The 17517-nt window shown below is 51.8% G+C and overlaps 6 protein-coding genes across 8 annotated transcripts; 2 read left to right on the plus strand and 4 right to left on the minus strand.

Annotated features, from left to right (window-relative positions):
- Nucleotides 1-514: 514 nt before the first annotated feature.
- On the minus strand, nucleotides 515-3761 carry PV06_05622. Of its 2 annotated transcripts, XM_016406645.1 has the most exons (3): nucleotides 3479-3761; nucleotides 3314-3422; nucleotides 515-3263 (listed from the first exon to the last, which is right to left on the minus strand). In XM_016406645.1, the coding sequence occupies exons 1-3, from the start codon at nucleotides 3694-3696 to the stop codon at nucleotides 1182-1184; spliced, it is 2409 nt and encodes an 802-aa protein (XP_016262249.1). In that variant the 5' UTR covers nucleotides 3697-3761; the 3' UTR covers nucleotides 515-1181. The 2 variants fall into 2 exon arrangements, with proteins under 2 accessions (XP_016262249.1, XP_016262250.1); XM_016406646.1 differs by having other exon boundaries at nucleotides 3314-3761.
- Nucleotides 3762-4096: 335 nt separating this feature from the next.
- Nucleotides 4097-6466, minus strand: PV06_05623 (uncharacterized protein). The gene has a single exon (XM_016406647.1). It carries the CDS (start codon nucleotides 6319-6321, stop codon nucleotides 4192-4194), a length of 2130 nt encoding a protein of 709 aa, XP_016262251.1. The 5' UTR covers nucleotides 6322-6466; the 3' UTR covers nucleotides 4097-4191.
- A 156-nt stretch (nucleotides 6467-6622) lies between these two features.
- Nucleotides 6623-7894, plus strand: PV06_05624 (GTP-binding protein ypt5). Its single transcript, XM_016406648.1, has 4 exons — nucleotides 6623-6840; nucleotides 6893-6912; nucleotides 6962-7180; nucleotides 7235-7894. The coding sequence occupies exons 1-4, from the start codon at nucleotides 6768-6770 to the stop codon at nucleotides 7580-7582; spliced, it is 660 nt and encodes a 219-aa protein (XP_016262252.1). The 5' UTR covers nucleotides 6623-6767; the 3' UTR covers nucleotides 7583-7894.
- Nucleotides 7793-10006, minus strand: PV06_05625 (uncharacterized protein). Its single transcript, XM_016406649.1, has 2 exons — nucleotides 9921-10006; nucleotides 7793-9857 (listed from the first exon to the last, which is right to left on the minus strand). The coding sequence occupies exons 1-2, from the start codon at nucleotides 9964-9966 to the stop codon at nucleotides 7999-8001; spliced, it is 1905 nt and encodes a 634-aa protein (XP_016262253.1). The 5' UTR covers nucleotides 9967-10006; the 3' UTR covers nucleotides 7793-7998.
- Nucleotides 10007-10156: 150 nt separating this feature from the next.
- PV06_05626 lies at nucleotides 10157-12351 on the plus strand. 2 transcript variants are annotated; one of them, XM_016406650.1, is made up of 3 exons: nucleotides 10157-10319; nucleotides 10374-10505; nucleotides 10573-12351. In XM_016406650.1, the coding sequence occupies exons 1-3, from the start codon at nucleotides 10224-10226 to the stop codon at nucleotides 11950-11952; spliced, it is 1608 nt and encodes a 535-aa protein (XP_016262254.1). In that variant the 5' UTR covers nucleotides 10157-10223; the 3' UTR covers nucleotides 11953-12351. The 2 variants fall into 2 exon arrangements, with proteins under 2 accessions (XP_016262254.1, XP_016262255.1); XM_016406651.1 differs by having other exon boundaries at nucleotides 10157-10505.
- A 1850-nt stretch (nucleotides 12352-14201) lies between these two features.
- Nucleotides 14202-16935, minus strand: PV06_05627 (uncharacterized protein; the record flags this gene model as incomplete). Its single annotated transcript, XM_016406652.1, has 2 exons — nucleotides 16383-16935; nucleotides 14202-16332 (listed from the first exon to the last, which is right to left on the minus strand). The coding sequence occupies exons 1-2, from the start codon at nucleotides 16763-16765 to the stop codon at nucleotides 14202-14204; spliced, it is 2514 nt and encodes an 837-aa protein (XP_016262256.1). The 5' UTR covers nucleotides 16766-16935.
- Nucleotides 16936-17517: the final 582 nt, after the last annotated feature.

Here is a 17517-nt window from a genome sequence, read left to right on the forward strand (position 1 = left end):
GATTGTATCACCACTTTGGACTTCTCGCTCGACCCCATCAATCACGACAACTCCCCGCCCTTGAGTGATGTAGTATATCTCCGCCTGCTCGTGGCGATGCGGACACAAATGGCCCGTTCCAGGCGGACATGTAGCGATGCCGGCAGTGAGACTATCGGTTGGTGTCTTTGATGCCGAGAAGAGCGTGTGCCAGGTCAAATTGCCCCGACGGGATGTCGAAGAACTGCCGTTGTCGGGGAACGTTTCGGGATTCCTCTCGGCGAGCGATGCAGAAGGAATTATGACCGGCGAAGTGGCCATATTGCTGCTGTCTTGGACTATTCAAGGAGAAGGCCAAAGATGAAGATATTTCTCACGGCCAAAAATGTACAAAAAGCCGTCACAGACATTTGCAAACACTTTTATCAAGATCGACCAAGACGTCAGAGCACGAGGGAAATTACTTCCATTCTGGGTTAATTTTATCAGAAAGAGAATCCTGCCTTGTTGGACCGAGGGAGGAGAAGATCAAAGTACTTCAGATACCCAGATGGTTATTTCCAAAATGCAGTTCACATTCATTATACAGCATCACATCAGCCAGTCTTATTTAGTAGCACCCTGATCGAACAACGTCGTCGCAAAACCCATAATGCCCTCTTGCTTTTTGGCCGTCGGAGTGGAGATCTAGTAAGACAAACATTGAAGGAAAAAGCTACCCCTAACCACACGATATTCCCATAGGGGCATACAAGGTCAGACAGGCATGAGTTGACACCCTCCACGACCTATGCCCAGCACAAATACACCTTTATCGCGACTCCTGAGACTGATCCGGCCGTTGGTTGGTGGTTTCGTAACGAGGAAACAATCATCACCACGGATGCATCGACTCATGGCCACCATTACCTGGCAGTTGAGTCACTGCTCTGGTAGACACACAAAGACTCGATAGACCCGACCCAGCTCCCTTGGCGTCAAGCACTATGTCCTGGCTTGAACTCGAGTAGGGATCATCGACTTGAGGCCCTGAAATTGTCAAAGGTACTTGGAAAACCTGGTTCGGTCCGGATCGCAAGTTTGTGACGGGAGCTAGAAGCAGGCTCGCTTTCTCAAAGACCTTGGGCCCTGCCGGGAATGGGAAAGCGAGATACACGCCATGACTTCGACCTATACAGCCACAGCCAAAAAACCAACAGAAATTATTTCTTGTTTCGTTCAGCCTGAGCCTTCTGGTACTTGGCAATCAGTTCCTTCTGCATCTGCATGGGCGCCCTTTCGTAGTGACTGAACTCCATCGAGAATTCTCCTTTGCCCTGCGTTGCAGCTCGCAGATTGCCGCTGAATCCGAACATACCATTTAAACTTGCATCAGCCCAGACGGTAAAGTCATCGATGCCAACTTCGGTATCGTTGATGACGGCATTTCGCTTTTGCAAAAGACCGACAACGTTACCCTGGAATTCTGTCGGGGCGGTAACGACGGTCTTCATGAGCGGTTCGAGAACAACAGGGTCGGCCTGGATGAAAGCCTTGCGGAAAGCCTGTTGCGTGGCATTCTTGAAAGCCATTTCACTGGAATCAGTCATGTGTGTTGCACCGTCGTTGATGACCATGGACGTTCCCAGGACTTTGTGGCCGATCAATGGACCCTTCTCACAAGCTTGTATGAAACCCTTTTCACAAGCAAACAAGAACTTCTCCGAAATTGAACCTCCAATGACTTGCTCCTCGAAGTGGTTGCCCTCGAGTTTGCCGCTTGGTTCCATCCAACCCATGACACGGGCATAATCACCAGCACCACCAGTCTGTTTCTTGAGCAAGTGGTCAAAGTCAACTCTCTTGGTGATTGTCTCACGGTACGCGACTTGTGGCGGACCAGTTTCACAGTCTACCTTGTACTCACGTCTCATCCGCTCGACGTAGACTTCGAGATGGAGTTCTCCCATGCCAGAGATGATCGTCTGCTCGCTTTCGGTGTCAAAGTGTACTCTGAAAGTGGGATCCTCACGCTGGAATCGTGCAATGGCCTTAGAGAAGTTTGGCAAGTCCTTGTTGTTTTTGGGTTTGATACTGAGCGAGATAACAGGTTCGGGGACGTACATGCTTGTCATGCTGTATCCGAGCTGGCCGTCAGTAAATGTATCTCCAGATGCGCAGTCCACACCGAACACGGCGCAAATTTCTCCAGCACCAATTTCATTCACTTCTTCCATTTCGTTGGAATGCATGCGCACAATTCGGGGAATCTTGATCCGCTTGTCGGTTCGAGCATTGTAGACATGAAGGCCTTTTGTCAACTTGCCCTGGTAGACACGAATGTAGGTAAGTTGTCCAAAGTTCGATTCTTCCAGCTTGAATGCCAATCCTACAAAGGGAAGGGAGTTGTAAGGGATCAATTTGACGGGAGCCTCCTTCTGTCGACGATCAAGAGCAGTGTTTGAAACTTCAGCCGGGTTGGGGAGATAATCACAAACACCGTCAAGCATTGGCTGCACGAACTTATCGGCCAAAGCTGAACCCATGAACACGGGGGTAAACTTAAGGGAGATAGTTGCACGACGAATGGCAGCTTTGAGCTGTTCAATAGTCGGCTCCTGCTCGTCCAAAAACATATTGGCCATTTCCTCGTCGACATCAGCAAGGGTTTCGATCAGCATGGCCCTTCGTTCCTGAGCAAGCTGCTGAACCTCCGCTGGAATTTCGTCCTTGGTGACGATGATTTCACCACGGTCGCCTTCAGCATAGTATGTCTTCATCGTAACCAAGTCGACCAACCCTTTGAATTCGTCTTCCGCGCCTATAGGGATCTGAACTGCCGCCGCGGCGATCTTGAGCTTCTTGTTGATCTGCTCCACAGCTTTGAAGGGATTCGCACCCATTCGGTCCATTTTGTTGATGAAACTGATTCGAGGGATGTTGTAGCGTCTCATTTGTCGATCCACCGTTATGGTTTGACTTTGTACGCCTGATACAGCACACAGGATCATTACGGCGCCGTCGAGGACTCTGAGAGCGCGTTCGACCTCAATGGTGAAATCAATATGCCCAGGGGTATCGATCAAGTTGATGTGGTATTTCTCCTCCTTGCCGTTCTCTTTCTTAACCCAATCGCAGAACGTGGCTGCGGACTGAATGGTAATGCCCTTTTCTCGTTCCAGTTCCATCGAATCCATTTTTGCGCCGACGGAGTCCTTGCCCCGTACTTCGTGAATAGACTTGATACGACCGGTATAGAAGAGTACTCTTTCCGTGGCCGTAGTTTTTCCAGAGTCAATGTGTGCCTGCCAAAGTTAGGCCGTGTATGCCAAAATTGCCACGGGTTAAAACTGACTGCTATCCCAATATTCCTCACTTTGGATAGTCGATGGGCCTCTTCCGCCGAGAGGTTGTCGATAATGGTTTCTTGAGAGAGGGAGTCGGGGTCTGAGGCCTCTTCGAGCCTGGAGAGACATGTTAGCATTCAATCCTCAGCTCTGGATGCACGGGAGCCTCGTACATCGCAGCAGCAGCTCCAGCAGCACCCCGCTTCTGTTGCCACCGTCTGTCCAATGACCATTGTATCGACGGAGACTTCAGACTTGCAGAGTATGTTTGAAGAGCTACAGTCGATGCGCAGCGACGGCAGACCCATTGGCGACTGATCTGAGAGACTGGAGTGCGTAGCAGCCCTCCAACGAGGCGGGACTGGCCTCGGAGCGCGTATGCTGCACTCATCTTAAAGGCACACGACACACTTGTCAGTCGAGTGTATAAGAGGCTTAGAGAATGCGCAGCCTGGGTTGACTCGATAGTGTTGCTCCCTACTAAACTTTTTTTCCCGAAGATCGAAGCTCCGCCGAAACAGCCGTAGTGTGGTCCCGTCCAATCCGCCAATAGAAACTCGCCTTCTAAAGAAACAATCCCCTTGTTTCCGGACAAGGCTGAGACTTCAAATTCATTCATCCTCATGTCAGACACCGACCGTGGCAATGAGTGTCGATAAAAGCACGGGAAGGCAAGGACGACTACAGTTTGAGTATTTCGAATGGCGTTATTCCACAAGCACTGGTCTTTCAACTTCGCGATGCTTAGATACAGTTGCAACGAGCCATCCCGTGTATAGTTGGGCTTTGATCTTGGTTTCGAGAATTCAACTACTCCCTAAATCATATCCTCATTCGAATCTGGTCTATTTGCGCTTGCTGAGACTACAACACCCGCGTCCCAAGATTATTCTATTCTTTTCTTGCCTTCTTCCATGTAACCCATATTTGCGGTGCTAATGTTGCGCGACCTCCTGTCCTTCCCACCCTCGGCTGCAATGACTGGCCCAATAACCGGATCCTTGTGGGCCCGCGTGAGGGCATCGTGATAACCGTCAAGAGCAAACTGTGGCGTGTGCAGCTTTGGCCAATTGACGTAGAGCAAACCGTGACCGTAGACGAATTGAAAGCACCAACCCGCAACGACTAGGCATAAGATGACAAGCATACGCAGGGGCCAAACAGCTGCTTCTGGCGGCCGTCGCGTCAGCATAGATATCAAAGTAATGAACAACGAAGCCGCCAAAAGGTAGGGAACCGCTTGTATAACGAGTGGTCGTCGGTCTTTGAAAGTCAAAGAGGATCCAACACCATACGTCGAAGGCAAGTAAGTACCGAGGAAAAGGTCAAATCCGTCTTGCCTAGGCCCGTCCAGGAAGTTGTTTCGGACATATCGAGTGGTGGAGTTGCTAAGGTCTTGGACCATTCCAGCTCTTGTGCGCTTGCCTGTGCGAGTAAAATCTGTCTTTAAAGCCCCAGTACCCGAGTAGGATTTCGAAACAACATCAGCGTTGTCCGCCCAGATGTTTCGAAACATGAATTCGAAAGACCGATCGTCGTCAGCTCTTTCACCTGGCTGCAGGAGACCCAAGTCTTGGAATTGCTGGGTTATAGCCCATCTCCCAAGCATGCTTTGAACAACATTAGTCCTGTCAAGGCAGTCCATGCAGTTCGTCCGGACCACGGCAGTCTGCAATGACCTTATCTCCAGTGCCCCTAACGGATTTCCCGGCATCTCAACACCACGGAAATACTGTCCTTTCCTCAAACCATCTAGAAGCTCATCGAGAAGGAGTTCAGCTCGGTGCCACTTTAAGCCTTTCGTCTCGTTGTGGAAGTCAAAATAGATATAGTGCAATCTGTCCATGCGTTGATGCTGCTGGTCGGCCGTGATTTCATGAAATCTTTCCTCGGTTCGTCGCCCTGGTTCAACAGACTCATCGGGAGACTTCACAAGAATGCGCACCATCTGTTCGTAAGCCTTCTTCACTCGTTCCTCTCTTCCCCGAGCATTCACTAGATTGACCAAGTAATTCTCGCCATAGGTTCTGATCTGTTCGTCGAAGTGCTTCCGTGCCGCATCAACAGCAGATTCAACCCCACGTATTTGGAGTTTGGGTGTATATCGGAGATCATTGATCTCGGCCCAGTACACTGGCACACTCCCACGTGTCTGAACATAGGACAAAATCTGTGTCTCGGCCAGTGAACCTCCAACTTTGCCATTCTGCATCCCTTGGCCACCAGCATACCCAGTTGGCTGACTTGAAAGGTCATTCAACACCACAATTTGCTCGGTCTCATTGAAATTGGAAACATGGCCTTGCTCGTCAATGCCACGTGAAAAGTATCTCGTACCACCCCTGAACCTTGATCTCCTCGTGATAAGGGCGAAGGTGAAGCTGATGGACTCTATCTTCGCTGGCTTAATCTCTAACATGCCGAACATCACAGGGAGAATGTAAGGGTCGGCGCCAGGTTGCTGCTGGCTTTTCAGACCCGCCGAAGCGCCACCTCCTGTCCGAAAATCAATCAGATCGGTCTGAATGAAACGGTTCCAAAAGAACCGGTCATCTGCCCTTTTCCAGAGAGGGTGTGAAAGATCGGACTGCGATTGACGCTGGAAGGCGGAGGTGACATCAAGAGAATACGAAAAGTACATGGGTCCGGTGGCGAGAAGGTTCTTGAGGTAGGAAAGGTAGGTATCCTCGTCAGGATCGTGAACTGGGCGTTCGCGCAAAGGGAGAAACTCCGTAGCGACGACCTTGTAGATCATATGTCCGCGCAGCCTGCCCATGGGCTGCGCCTTCGTTATCACTATGACATATTTGTCCAGTTTGAGCTTGATGATGCCCAGGATACCAGCAATGCTGGAGACCCGTTTCGCGCCCAGGAGAGATCCATCGTTGAGTCTGATGTCTCCAGACGGTCTTTCTACCACCAAGGTCGGCGCAGAGGGGGTGGAAGGCGATGTAAATGCATAGTGACTTGTAGAAGCATGAACGTTGATATCGCGAAAGGGCAGGAGGTTGGCCATGGTGGAAGCAGGCCAGTGTCTTGTGGCAGGATCTCTGTCTTCGCTATCTAAGGCATGTCTTAGGGGATAAACGGGGGCACAGACAAGGCAATCGACGGAAGAGGGAGCTGGCCTGTGGTTATTGGGATCTGGCGGGCTGTGCGGTATTGATGACAACTGAGAAAGTCAGTGCCCTCAACATTCGCGCGCAGCTACCGAGAGACAGAGACAGAACTGGCACCGGCGTCGTCATCCTTGGCACGTTCTCAATCTGTCACCCGCCGCAACTCCTACTAGTATCCGTACTATGAGAGGCCATTGCAGGCATACCACTCACTACCACCACCAAACCCTCAACCGCTTTCGCATCTCGACAATCATAGTCTTTACACCCACGCAACCACTCGATAATCCCTCTCACATTGTGACTTTTACAATTGACCCTCTGTTGGGATCTGAACCCCACGATGGCTGCACGAGCTCCAACTGGCCGACCTGGCGCCGGTGGCAGGTTTGCTCAATTCAAGCTCGTTCTTCTCGGTGGGTTATGCCGGGTCTTCAGATCACTAACAGAATACTGACGATGTTCCAGGTGAATCTGCCGTTGGAAAGGTACTGTGCTTGACGAGTCCGATCCCTTCCAGTGCCTAACTCTGCCTAGAGCTCATTAGTCCTTCGTTTCGTCAAAGACCAGTTTGATGATTACCGCGAGTCAACAATTGGCGCCGCTTTCTTGACACAAACAATCACACTAGATGAAAACACAACGGTCAAATTTGAGATATGGGATACTGCAGGTCAAGAAAGATACAAGTCGCTTGCACCCATGTACTACCGGAACGCGAACTGCGCCGTAGTGGTCTACGATATCACCCAGGCTGTGAGTGTTTGCCACAATCCACAACCTGAAATAGCATACTGACTCTCGACAAAGTCCTCGCTAGATAAAGCCAAATCATGGGTAAAAGAGCTGCAAAGACAGGCCAACGAGAATATCATTATCGCGCTGGCGGGAAACAAGGTGGACGTGGTCAACGAACATCCCGACAAGCGAGCGATCGAGACCGCCGATGCCGAAGCCTACGCCAAAGAGGCAGGCCTGCTCTTTTTCGAGACATCTGCGAAGACGTCGACCAATGTCCACGAACTTTTCACCGCCATTGCAAAGAAACTACCTCTCGACCAGGCAGGTCCCCGCAACCTGAGATCAAATCCTCGACCCGGAGTAGATCTACGCCCCGAGTCGACCGGCACGCAAGGAGGGTCAAACTGCCAGTGCTAAACCACCCGACCGTTTATGGATTCCTTGACTTCATGTATTGAGCTAGCAGGCGTACGGCGGGAGATTGTGGCCAGGAAGGGACGCTGGATAGGGATGGATTTTTGCCACGAACCACAGGCGCCCACCTCAGAACTGGAGATGTACTTGACCGATCGGGACAGTGTATGCCGCAGCAGGCTCATCTCTTTACATCATCTATGAGTTATACTGCAGAGACTGGCGTTGCAAGAATCGATCCGGCCACCCCATTGTCTTGTTACTATCACACTTTAATGCTTAGACCAATATTCGTTTTTACAGATTTACTTTGAGCTTCTGTGGCCTTTTTTCAGGTGGAGCGCATTCACGTTTCCACCCACCGTTTGCGCCGTGACAATTCGCTCATTTGATGCGCTGACTTCAGCACTCTAGGTGCACTACACTGACCCACCACTTCTCGGACCAGACTGATCGCCAACCAGCCCAGCCATCTCCAGCAAGGCTCTCGCACCGTCCTTGTCGCCTCCGAAATTCACACCTCGCCGCCGTGCGGCCTCGGCCTCTTCCCACGCAAGCCGGTTCTTCTGTTTCGTGACTTCATCCTCCCCTGTGCCGGCGGGGAAACTAATTCCCCAGACTTCGAGGGCGTCGATGTCGAATTGGACCTTCTTCGCCTGTGACGTGTCCGGGTGATGGGTCTGGGCCGTCTCGAGGCCCGGGTCGGTGACGAACGCGCCGCTCCCGGCCGATCCGTCGTGCTGGAACGTCGCGGTCGACACGTCGCTGTCTATCAACAGGCTGACTGGACCGAGGATGGGAGGCAGGTGCGCCGTAGATGCGCGAGACTGCTGGGGGATAACGCACCCTAGTGCTATCCCTGACTTTGTGGAGAAGTGGAACCAGGGCAGTGTGCGGTTGTACGGGTTCCCTGGGAACAGGGCCTGGCGGGGGTGTAGTTGGAGAAGGGACGGTCTCGGGTCCGACTGGTCGTGAGATGAAGGTCTGGTTGAGTTTGAATTCGATGATGTCGAGTCGTGCCAGCGTTCAGGGAGGTAAGCACCCAGGGTGATGGACTGGTTGGCGTCCTCGACGGTGGTTCCGGCCACGAGGAGCAATGTGCCGGATTGCCAGGACGTGACTTGGCGTGAGAAAGAGGAAAGGGACGTGCCGTCGCTGGAGGAGGAGTAGATGCGATTGAATCGTGCTCCTGAGGAGAAGATGTTCATGAGAGTGCCGGAGGGGTTGAACAGTTTCAAGGTCATGGAGAGTTGGGAGAGGAGCGTGTCGCTGAAGATTGGCACGTCTTCTTCGGGGAGACGGTGTATTATTGATTGTTTGGCATCTTGAACGAGGACCGAATCCGGCACGTCGCGGTGTTTGTTCAGGTTGATGTTCTTGCTGAAGAGGAAATGTTCAAAGAGGTTGTTAAAGGGGTCGAAAAGCTCCGGGAGTGTCGTTGTCAGGGTCTTGACGAAATTTGAGTATCGAATGCCTTTACTCTGTGGGTCAGGGTCGAATGCGGCGATGATTGAATCCGCAGATGTGCTTAGAGCTTGCAGCCTTTCTTCGTCCAGAGACTCTCCGTAACTGCCTAAGGGAGTCAATGGCTCGATGCCGCCGATGAGTAGAAGCAGCATGACCAGTTTCTTGAAGTTCTCGACCGGGATCATTGCGTGGTGAATCTTGCGGTCCGTCTTCTGGTCATGCTTGAATACTTCGATGGCGTCGAGGGAGTCCAGAGCGGCGAGAGCGAGGTCATCGTCGTCCTCATCCTCGTCATCGTTGAGTGGTTCGTCGATGGCAAATCCCGAGGGATGAGACCTCGAGCCCTCTGCTGCTTGTCTCTGCTCCAGCATATCCTCTGGTAACTGTTCTCGGATCACGTCGTCCATGGACGGTTTGTCCTTGCTCGAAAGGGCCACACTTGCCTTCCGGTCGAATACTGCTAGACTTCGGAACAGCAACTTCGCCTTGTCCTGGTCGCCTCGTCTCAGGACTTTCTTGTACCTACCCGTCATTATCGTGATGACTTTGAGCATATTCTCTCTAGTCAATATGCACGGTGCCAGCCTGGGGAAGGGGAATGCTCCGAGGTAGGTGCACATTTGGTAGACCACGGGTCCAGCATGGAGAGGTTCTGGTAAGGCAAGGAATCGGCATAGTGTATCCTCTTTCCAGTACTCTAGGTCTTCTTGGTGATCGGCTAGACTCTTGAAGTTGTCCTTGTAATGGACAATCTCCAGGGAAGAGAAGCATTTCGAGGCAAAACGAAGAGCTAGCTGGTGGCTTAATTGCTCTACGCGGCTGAGGTATTAGAACACAAATGGAGGGGTTCACTAAATCAAATGTCTCGACTCACCGATCGGGACCTCCGTCGTTGGCTCTGATGACTGCGATTGACCCATTGTTCGTTACCCCATGACTCGGACGGATGTTGAGGTTGGGACGAGGCCTGCCTAGATATGTCATACGAGCTGAGGCATGTGAGAACATCCCACCATGATATGCGTTCCATGGCATGAAGGATCCGCTCGAGTATAAGTACGGTGAAACTTTCATGCGCCAGGATGAGTTATCTTCCATGTCTCTGAAAGAGCAGCCTCACTGCTGGGCGGTGACAAGTCTAACAAGTCCTGCTTGCCCCAGCTAGCATGTTTGATTTATGATGCGGAGATGGACCTGGGGGACACGAACATATCTTCACCCTCGGAGTCGCACTTTTGCGACCACATCTGCGACCATGGCCAGGACATACGCAGTATGTACCGCGACCGAAAACTCGTCGCATTGATGTTGATTGACTCGTCTCTAGGACGCTGTAGCGTCGCTGAATACCCTGCAAAGCAACTTTGCCATCGTTGATGCAATCCGAAAGTCTGGGCGAAAGATGAACGAGCAAGCCATCCCCGAGATGATCGAGTGGCTGCGAAGAATCGGGTACCAAGTATGCATCGATTCAATCTACTGCGAGCCTCACACGAATCTTCACGCGACTGACATGGATTTCGTAGCCTTCTGACCTCAATACACTTAGAGCGCTCCACATAGCTGGGACCAAAGGGAAAGGGTCTACATCCGCCTTCGTTTCCTCAATCCTCACGCAATTCGTTGGGGTAGAGGGATCACCTTCTCTGTCAAAAGTTGGCTTGTACACTTCACCACATCTTCGCTTCGTGCGAGAAAGAATACAGATCAATGGAGAGCCCTTGTCGGAACATCAGTTCGCAAAGTACTTTTATGAAGTATGGGACAGGCTCGAAGCGGCTGCACAAGCAGCAGGTGAAGACCCAGCTTCACCAGCAGCAAAGCCGGTCTACTTCAGATTCCTGACTTTGATGGCTTTCCACACATATGTGAGCGAAAAGGTCGATGCTGCCGTTATCGAATGCGGAATCGGTGGCGCATACGACAGCACAAACATCATCGAGACTCCCGTAGTAACTGGAATCACCAGTTTGGGGATCGACCACGTCGCCGTGCTTGGCTCCACGATAGGAGAAATCGCATGGCACAAGGCTGGCATCATGAAACCGGGTGTGAAGTGTTTCACGGTCAGTAGCCAGTTGCCCGACGCGAAGAATGTCCTTGAGCAGGTAGCCCACGAGAAGGGCAGTCAGCTTGAATACGTTGAAGTTGATCCTGCAATCGCCAGTGGCGAGACGATCCTTGGACTCAAAGCGGACTTTCAGAAAATCAATGCAAGCCTAGCCGTCGCAGTTGCTAAGGAATGGCTGCAGAAACAAGGGTTCGCCGAGGGTGATAGCCTTGAGCAAAGGGTTAAGCTTGGTCTGGAAAGAGTCCATCTGGCAGGTCGGTGCGACACACGTCATGAGCCAGGAATACGATGGTGTATTGATGGAGGGCATACCCTTGAAAGCATCGAGCTTGCTGGGAAATGGTTTGCCTCTCAGCTCGCAACTCTCGGCTCTGATGGTGTGCAGCAGGGATCTCTTCCGCAACCTCGCTTCTTGATCTTTAATCAACAGACTCGCGATGCTGATGCCTTAGCCAAGGCGCTTTTCGATACCCTCTCTACAGCCCTCGAAGATGTTCACCCTTTTACTCATGCAGTCTTTTGTACAAACACTACCTTCAAAGAGACGGGCTTCCGACCTGATCTCGTCTCTGTCAACACAAACGCATCAGACGTTACTGCGCTTAAAGTTCAAAATCATCTCGCGGAGACCTGGGAGCATCTTGACCCCAGCACGCATGTGGATGTCGTACCCACGATCGAGGAAGCTGTGTCCTTGGTGAGAAATTTTGCTGCGACTCAGAAAACTCTTGAGCAAGGCAACAAGAACCACGTCACTGCCCTGGTCACAGGAAGTCTTCACCTTGTCGGCGGCTTCCTTGAAGTCTTCGAAAGCACCAGTAATAACACGACCTAATTGCTTCACTTTACTATTCACTTTCTGAATCATCAACTGATGGACATGAAATTCAAGATATAGACTTCAAAAGTATACGCCCTCATCGGCTATTGAAAGCTAAATTTAAGACCTATTCATCTCTCTGTCTTTATGTATATACGATGCAAGCTATGGCTCACGGTAAAAAACACCGTTTCCAAGGAGTACGAATCATGTATCCATCCCTTCCGTCGCGCGTTAAATCACAACCCGAGTCGTTACCTCCTCTCCCCTCAAATTTAACAGCAATGTCGTCTTATTATCGAGTCTAGCGAAGAAGAACAACATATATTGGCATACTGATGGGGATAGACTCTATCGCAATGGCGCAGACTTCTGTCTAGCACGAATTTTCATGGAGGACAGGGCACAGGGAGACATCCAAAAACGATGAGGAATGTTAGAAATGGACGTCACAATTTTATAAAGGCTCTTATGATAAATCAAGTCTAAGGGAACGCAGAACGGGAGCAAGGGCACTCTGTTTTCCTGCCTCCACCACGTCAGGCTTATTACTGACTGGCGCTGAAGAGCAGCTCATAACACTCCGTTGCACTTTTCATTACGCTACTTATGACCCAGCAGGAAGTCGCTATATACCCCTCGAGGCGAAGAAACAGAAAGAAATCTCCGCTACACTTTTCCTATATGGTTCTCATGGGATTTCTGCTGGCACCACTTGATATGTCAGTAAATCCTGCGTCGCAGCACCAGATTTTACTGCGAGCAATACTGCTCACCACGTATGTGACTGGGGAAGGCCTCTATTACCTTTATGGGAAATCGTTCTACGTGTTGTGGGAGACTCCAGGTCGACGCAACTGTACAGATTCGCACCATCCAGTGAGGCCAACGAAGGCTTCAAGATATACCTTCATGTGGTCGAACCTTACTCCTTTGCTGATTACAGTATTTATATCTTTGCCTCAACGACCACCTACCTGGGGTTGGCCTGGGATCTAAGTCTCCTTGCACAGCAGGCGGGTTGTATCGTCCGGAACGAGGGCGACATACCTAGGGGCTCGCTTCTCGTTCATCGTGCAGGAGCATGAGTGAGAGATTCGAGGTCTGAAGGACTCGGAGGATAGAGGCTTACGCGCCTATTATCGATATCTAACCACCATGTCATTTGGGCGGCGGACCTTGGTTCTCTATCTGTTCCTTCAGTCCAGGTCTCACCAATTACTCTCAGGGCTCAATCGTCTCCGTGATGCCAACAGACGTTGGTATCCTGTTGGACGATGAACCGGGTGGGGCCTGTGTGAAAGGAGACGAACCTTGTGACAACTCTCAAGACCGACAGAGAAAGACTGCACCAGTAGGCTTAACACAAGCTCTTTGCAACAAGGACGGGTATTCGACAGCGAGTGCCAATCACGACTTCAGACGTTGTCAGGGTGACACCAGGTCCGCACACTGGTGCAAATACAACCGAGAAGACGGAGTTTCGACAGTCTCAAACCTTTATACATTATAAGACGAAGTACGAAGACAGATCGGATGCTGAGGCTTGGAGCTATCCTGGAGCTTTGAAAACGAGGGTTTCAAGAGTCAGCGAAACATCTCTGGGAAATAACCGTGAACAGTCCTTTAGTAAGAATGATGGTGATACTATTCATATTCGTGGGCCTAAGAGCTCTCTTCGATCGGGTAGTCGCCGGAGGAAGATTTTTTTCCTCTGGTGGTGTTCGAACTACCAGTGTACTGTACGAACCATGAGATCATGTGGAAGTACAAACAGAGTCTGTTTCGTGAATACCAGGGCACCGAAAGCGGTAGAGACTGGTCCCATGGTGAAACCACCGGCAACTTCAATTTGAATCACGGGCGGCTGCTTACAACCGGAAGGTGACATGTTGAGTCGATATCAGCACCGGTCCAAGATAGTCGCAGAATATTCGCTAAGGTCTCTGGCTTACGACCGCGATCGCTTGCCGGGTGCAACTATTTCTTATTTTTATTGGATCGAATATCGAACTTGCCAGTTGAAAGAAAATTTAGAATGTTGTTGTCATCAATAACAGGATCTCGTGTATCTGGATACATAAATAAAATACTCCGTACATACTAGGTCTTTGGAACGCAGAAAGTGTCATCAAACTCCCTTTACCTGGGTCGCTCACATTTTATTCCTTGGTCGTAGTCTTTTTATACATGTCCTCCCGGAGTGTCGACGTTGTTATTAAGTACTGAACTTCTCGTTGCTGTAAAAAGAATAGATTTGCATTTCACAACTTCCTGCCAGCCGTCGGACTGACTGGACTCACGACACTGAAGATACTTCTTCGCTGGTCTCCGTCCTCGGGCATGGTGCCACCGCCGTCCCCAGTCGGGCTCGGGAGTGTCCCTATCCCGCTGCTCGCGCTCTCGTTCGTGTGCTGGTAGGAGAACCTCTCGTGTTCAGCCCCTCCACGTCCGCCAGCGCCGGCTTCAAGTTCTCTCGGTGACGTCGAGCCCTCGGGTTCTTCGATGATGGGCTGGACGGAACTGCTCTCGCTCCCTTCGCGGCCGTGGTGGCCTCCGAGGCCAAAGGCGAAGCGCGGACGGCCACCACCATGGCCCTGATTCTGACGCCAGGTGTTTTGCGTCGCGGGGAGTGGCCAAGGCGTGGTGGTGTCGCTTGCGGCGGTGGTCGTGCCGCTGCTGCCCGACTCGGCGCTCGCCGTGGATATGTCCTCGGTGAAGCGGCTGTTGCCTCCCGCCGGGTAACGCATGTTGCGCAGCGGGGAAGTTGCCGGGGCGTTTCCGTTGTAGCTCGTCAGTGGGGAGGGGCGGTATTCTTCGCCCGTGGAGCCGCTGTTCGAATTCGAGTTTGAATTCGTATTCGAGTTGCTGTTGGAGTACGTGTGGCCGAAATTCGCATTGTACCCGTAGTCCACGACGGTCGAATGGCGCGGGTGGTCGTCGATGTTGTAGGGCGTCGCGAGCTCGTAAGGAGGCTTGGGCCGCTCGGTCCCGGCCATCTCATGGCGCTGTGCCTGTGGCGGGGGCGTGGGCTCGTCCGACACCGAAGTGTAAGGAACTTGTTGAACTTCTGGGGGCGAAGGGGTCGAGTATTGCTTGTGCGGTGATGGTGCGCAGGAGGCTCCGTTGAGCCAGCGCGTCACGCGCGACGTGCCCGACGAGGACGACTTCTCGGACGAGCCGCTGCGGATGATGCGCCGGCGTCGGAAGAGGAGGAAGATCAAGACGAGGAGAAGGATGGCGATGATGGCCACGGCGACGCTGACGCCAATCACGACACCTTTGGAGATGCCCGAGCTCCTACTCGAGGAGGACTGCTTGAGCGTGCCACTTGACGGGTAAGGGTAGTATTGTTGCGGCGTCTGTCCCGCATATTTGCGTGAGAACAAACCACCCAAGGCGCTGTTGGACCATGCCGCCGTTTCAGTGGCACCTCCATCCCCACCGCCGCCGATGGCTTTGCTGACCGCCGACGGTACCTGATACACGTCCCAGGTGTTTGGGTCATACGTGTTTTGGAATTCGAGCTTGTTCAAGTTGAAAATCTGGATGATGCCTCCTTGGACGCACTCGGCCTGGTTTTGATGTATCCCTCCTATCACGAACATTTGGTCCGGGTAGGGCATTACGCACCTGTGACCAGAGCGACCGTGGGCTTTGTTGCCACTGTAGGCCTTGACCCATTTGAAGGATGGGATTGACAGGATCCAGACATCGTCAGAGGGTTCGTCGCTCGCGTCGAGTCCGTCATAGCCGCCGTAGATGTAGACGTTGAACGAAGAGGAGTCGTTGGCGGCTGCAACCACCGAACAGAACTCTGTCAATTGCCCTGGGGCATCGCCGGTGGTGTTCTGCAGATACCACTTTTGACCGTCAACGTCGTACACCGGCAGTGTCGTCATGAATCCAGGACTTTGCGCCTCACTCTCCGACGTTTGAGACGAGTTTAGTCCGACCGGCCATATCTCTTCGGGTGCGGTAACTCCACCTATTGCCACCAAGACACCTTTCTCCGAGACTGGAATCCAAACCAGCTCTGCGTTCGCGCGTGGCTGGATATTGTCTGGAAGGGTGGTGTTCGTCCATTTCTCGTCCCTCATCACCGACATGTCAACCTCAATCAAGGTATTGGCGGTCTGGTTGGCGGATGAATCTTCATAGTAGATAGGACCCCAATCTGGAGATCGCATCCCACTGAAGTAGAAGCCTAGATTTTCGCTCGGGACGGACACGCCAGCACCATTCGTGATATATCTGGTAACGCCATCAGGCAGAGTGCCTTGATAAAACCCAGGACTCCAGCCGGCTCGATTGGGACCATATTGATACGCTTCATAACCAAGGATCGTGTCTGCGGCTTGAGGAGTTGAGGAGTCTGTCAAAGGACCAAGGCCACTTGTTTACGTTAGCGTTACATGAAACTCGAGATTCCTAGGAGCACTCGCCCATAAAGATATAACTCGTCATTGTTGGCGAACATTGTGCCGTCGACATAGTTTGGAGCGATGTTGTTACCTGCACCGCCAGCTTTGGGCATCTTCTTGAATAGCGCAGATATGTTTGTCGTCGCTGTGTCGAACGGCTGCGAGAAATTGAGTCGAAACATGTCCCCTGCCACGTTCCCATCACTGCTCACCACCGGTGTGGTGCCATCGGCGAACGCAGTCTGCCACCATAGCAGACCACCGTCGAGATAGAGCGCATCTCTGATCACCCCGGCCCTCAGACGAGCCCAATTGCATATTGTGTAATTCTCCTGCACCGATACCGCCGAGGCTGCCCCTGCCAGGAGAATTCCGAGAATTGCACATTTCAGATACGACGCCATGGCGAATCACGTAGAACGGCGGATCGATGTCACCATGTTATATCTCGTGGTCTGATGAAGCAGGCACTGAAACACAAAATGGACGTGCAAGTTTGCGCGGGGGATTTTGTCAAGACTCACAGGATTTCCTCGCAGAGAATGGTCGAACTTGCGATCCGAGACATTTCTCGCATTGATACCTACTGATCTTCACCAAAAGGATATTTGCCACCATCTGGATCGTCATGGCTATGCAATGGGAGGGCGATTGGAACATGGCAGAGTCCTCAGCCATTTGCTTCGTACCAAATGCAGGGTCTGCCGTCTTGCGAAGGGACTGAATGCAAAAAGCAGTCGTTAACATGGATCTTTGCGTCATGGAGAAGTCCGCTTCGAATGAGAGAAGCATTCCAGAGACCACCCTCGTAGACTTCGTTCCTAGCGTTCGATGGCCGACAATCACAACGCAGAACATGGGAAAGGGTAAAGACGGTTCTGGAGTAAAGGGACAATCCCGTCCACATGTGGGCAAAGAACGAAAGTCTACATTGTAACATTGTCATGATGTGCGCCCAAGCAAGGGACAACGGCAGGTGAGCTGTCGAAAGAAAGGAACCGGCAGAGACAAGCGTGAGAACTAAAGCTGCTCGCCCAACCGCAAACCGGTTTTTGCGATGAAGATGGACAAGGAAGACGATGACGGTGGTTGGAACAGAGTTCGGAGAAACGATTCTCCGGCACGTCTTTGCTGCGCTTTTCCCATCTTTCCTCCT

The sequence above is a fragment of the Exophiala oligosperma genome (genome assembly GCF_000835515.1).
Source record: "Exophiala oligosperma strain CBS 72588 unplaced genomic scaffold supercont1.5, whole genome shotgun sequence".
In the NCBI taxonomy this organism is placed as follows: Eukaryota; Fungi; Ascomycota; class Eurotiomycetes; order Chaetothyriales; family Herpotrichiellaceae; genus Exophiala; species Exophiala oligosperma.

Excerpts from the sequence above, each read along its gene's own strand:
- PV06_05626 (XM_016406650.1), top strand. The coding sequence starts at position 10,224 with ATGATGCGGAGATGGACCTGGGGGACACGAACATATCTTCACCCTCGG. Across the intron at positions 10,320-10,373 it reads CCATGGCCAGGACATACGCA|GACGCTGTAGCGTCGCTGAA; the intron begins GTATGTACCGCG and ends ACTCGTCTCTAG. Across the intron at positions 10,506-10,572 it reads TGCGAAGAATCGGGTACCAA|CCTTCTGACCTCAATACACT; the intron begins GTATGCATCGAT and ends TGGATTTCGTAG.
- PV06_05624 (XM_016406648.1), top strand. The coding sequence starts at position 6,768 with ATGGCTGCACGAGCTCCAACTGGCCGACCTGGCGCCGGTGGCAGGTTT. Across the intron at positions 6,841-6,892 it reads ATTCAAGCTCGTTCTTCTCG|GTGAATCTGCCGTTGGAAAG; the intron begins GTGGGTTATGCC and ends ACGATGTTCCAG. Across the intron at positions 6,913-6,961 it reads GTGAATCTGCCGTTGGAAAG|AGCTCATTAGTCCTTCGTTT; the intron begins GTACTGTGCTTG and ends AACTCTGCCTAG.
- PV06_05623 (XM_016406647.1), bottom strand. The coding sequence starts at position 6,321 with ATGGCCAACCTCCTGCCCTTTCGCGATATCAACGTTCATGCTTCTACA.
- PV06_05625 (XM_016406649.1), bottom strand. The coding sequence starts at position 9,966 with ATGGGTCAATCGCAGTCATCAGAGCCAACGACGGAGGTCCCGATCG. Across the intron at positions 9,858-9,920 it reads AACGACGGAGGTCCCGATCG|AGCAATTAAGCCACCAGCTA; the intron begins GTGAGTCGAGAC and ends TCAGCCGCGTAG.
- PV06_05622 (XM_016406645.1), bottom strand. The coding sequence starts at position 3,696 with ATGAGTGCAGCATACGCGCTCCGAGGCCAGTCCCGCCTCGTTGGAGGG. Across the intron at positions 3,423-3,478 it reads GCTGGAGCTGCTGCTGCGAT|GCTCGAAGAGGCCTCAGACC; the intron begins GTACGAGGCTCC and ends ATGTCTCTCCAG. Across the intron at positions 3,264-3,313 it reads TGAGGAATATTGGGATAGCA|GCACACATTGACTCTGGAAA; the intron begins GTCAGTTTTAAC and ends TAACTTTGGCAG.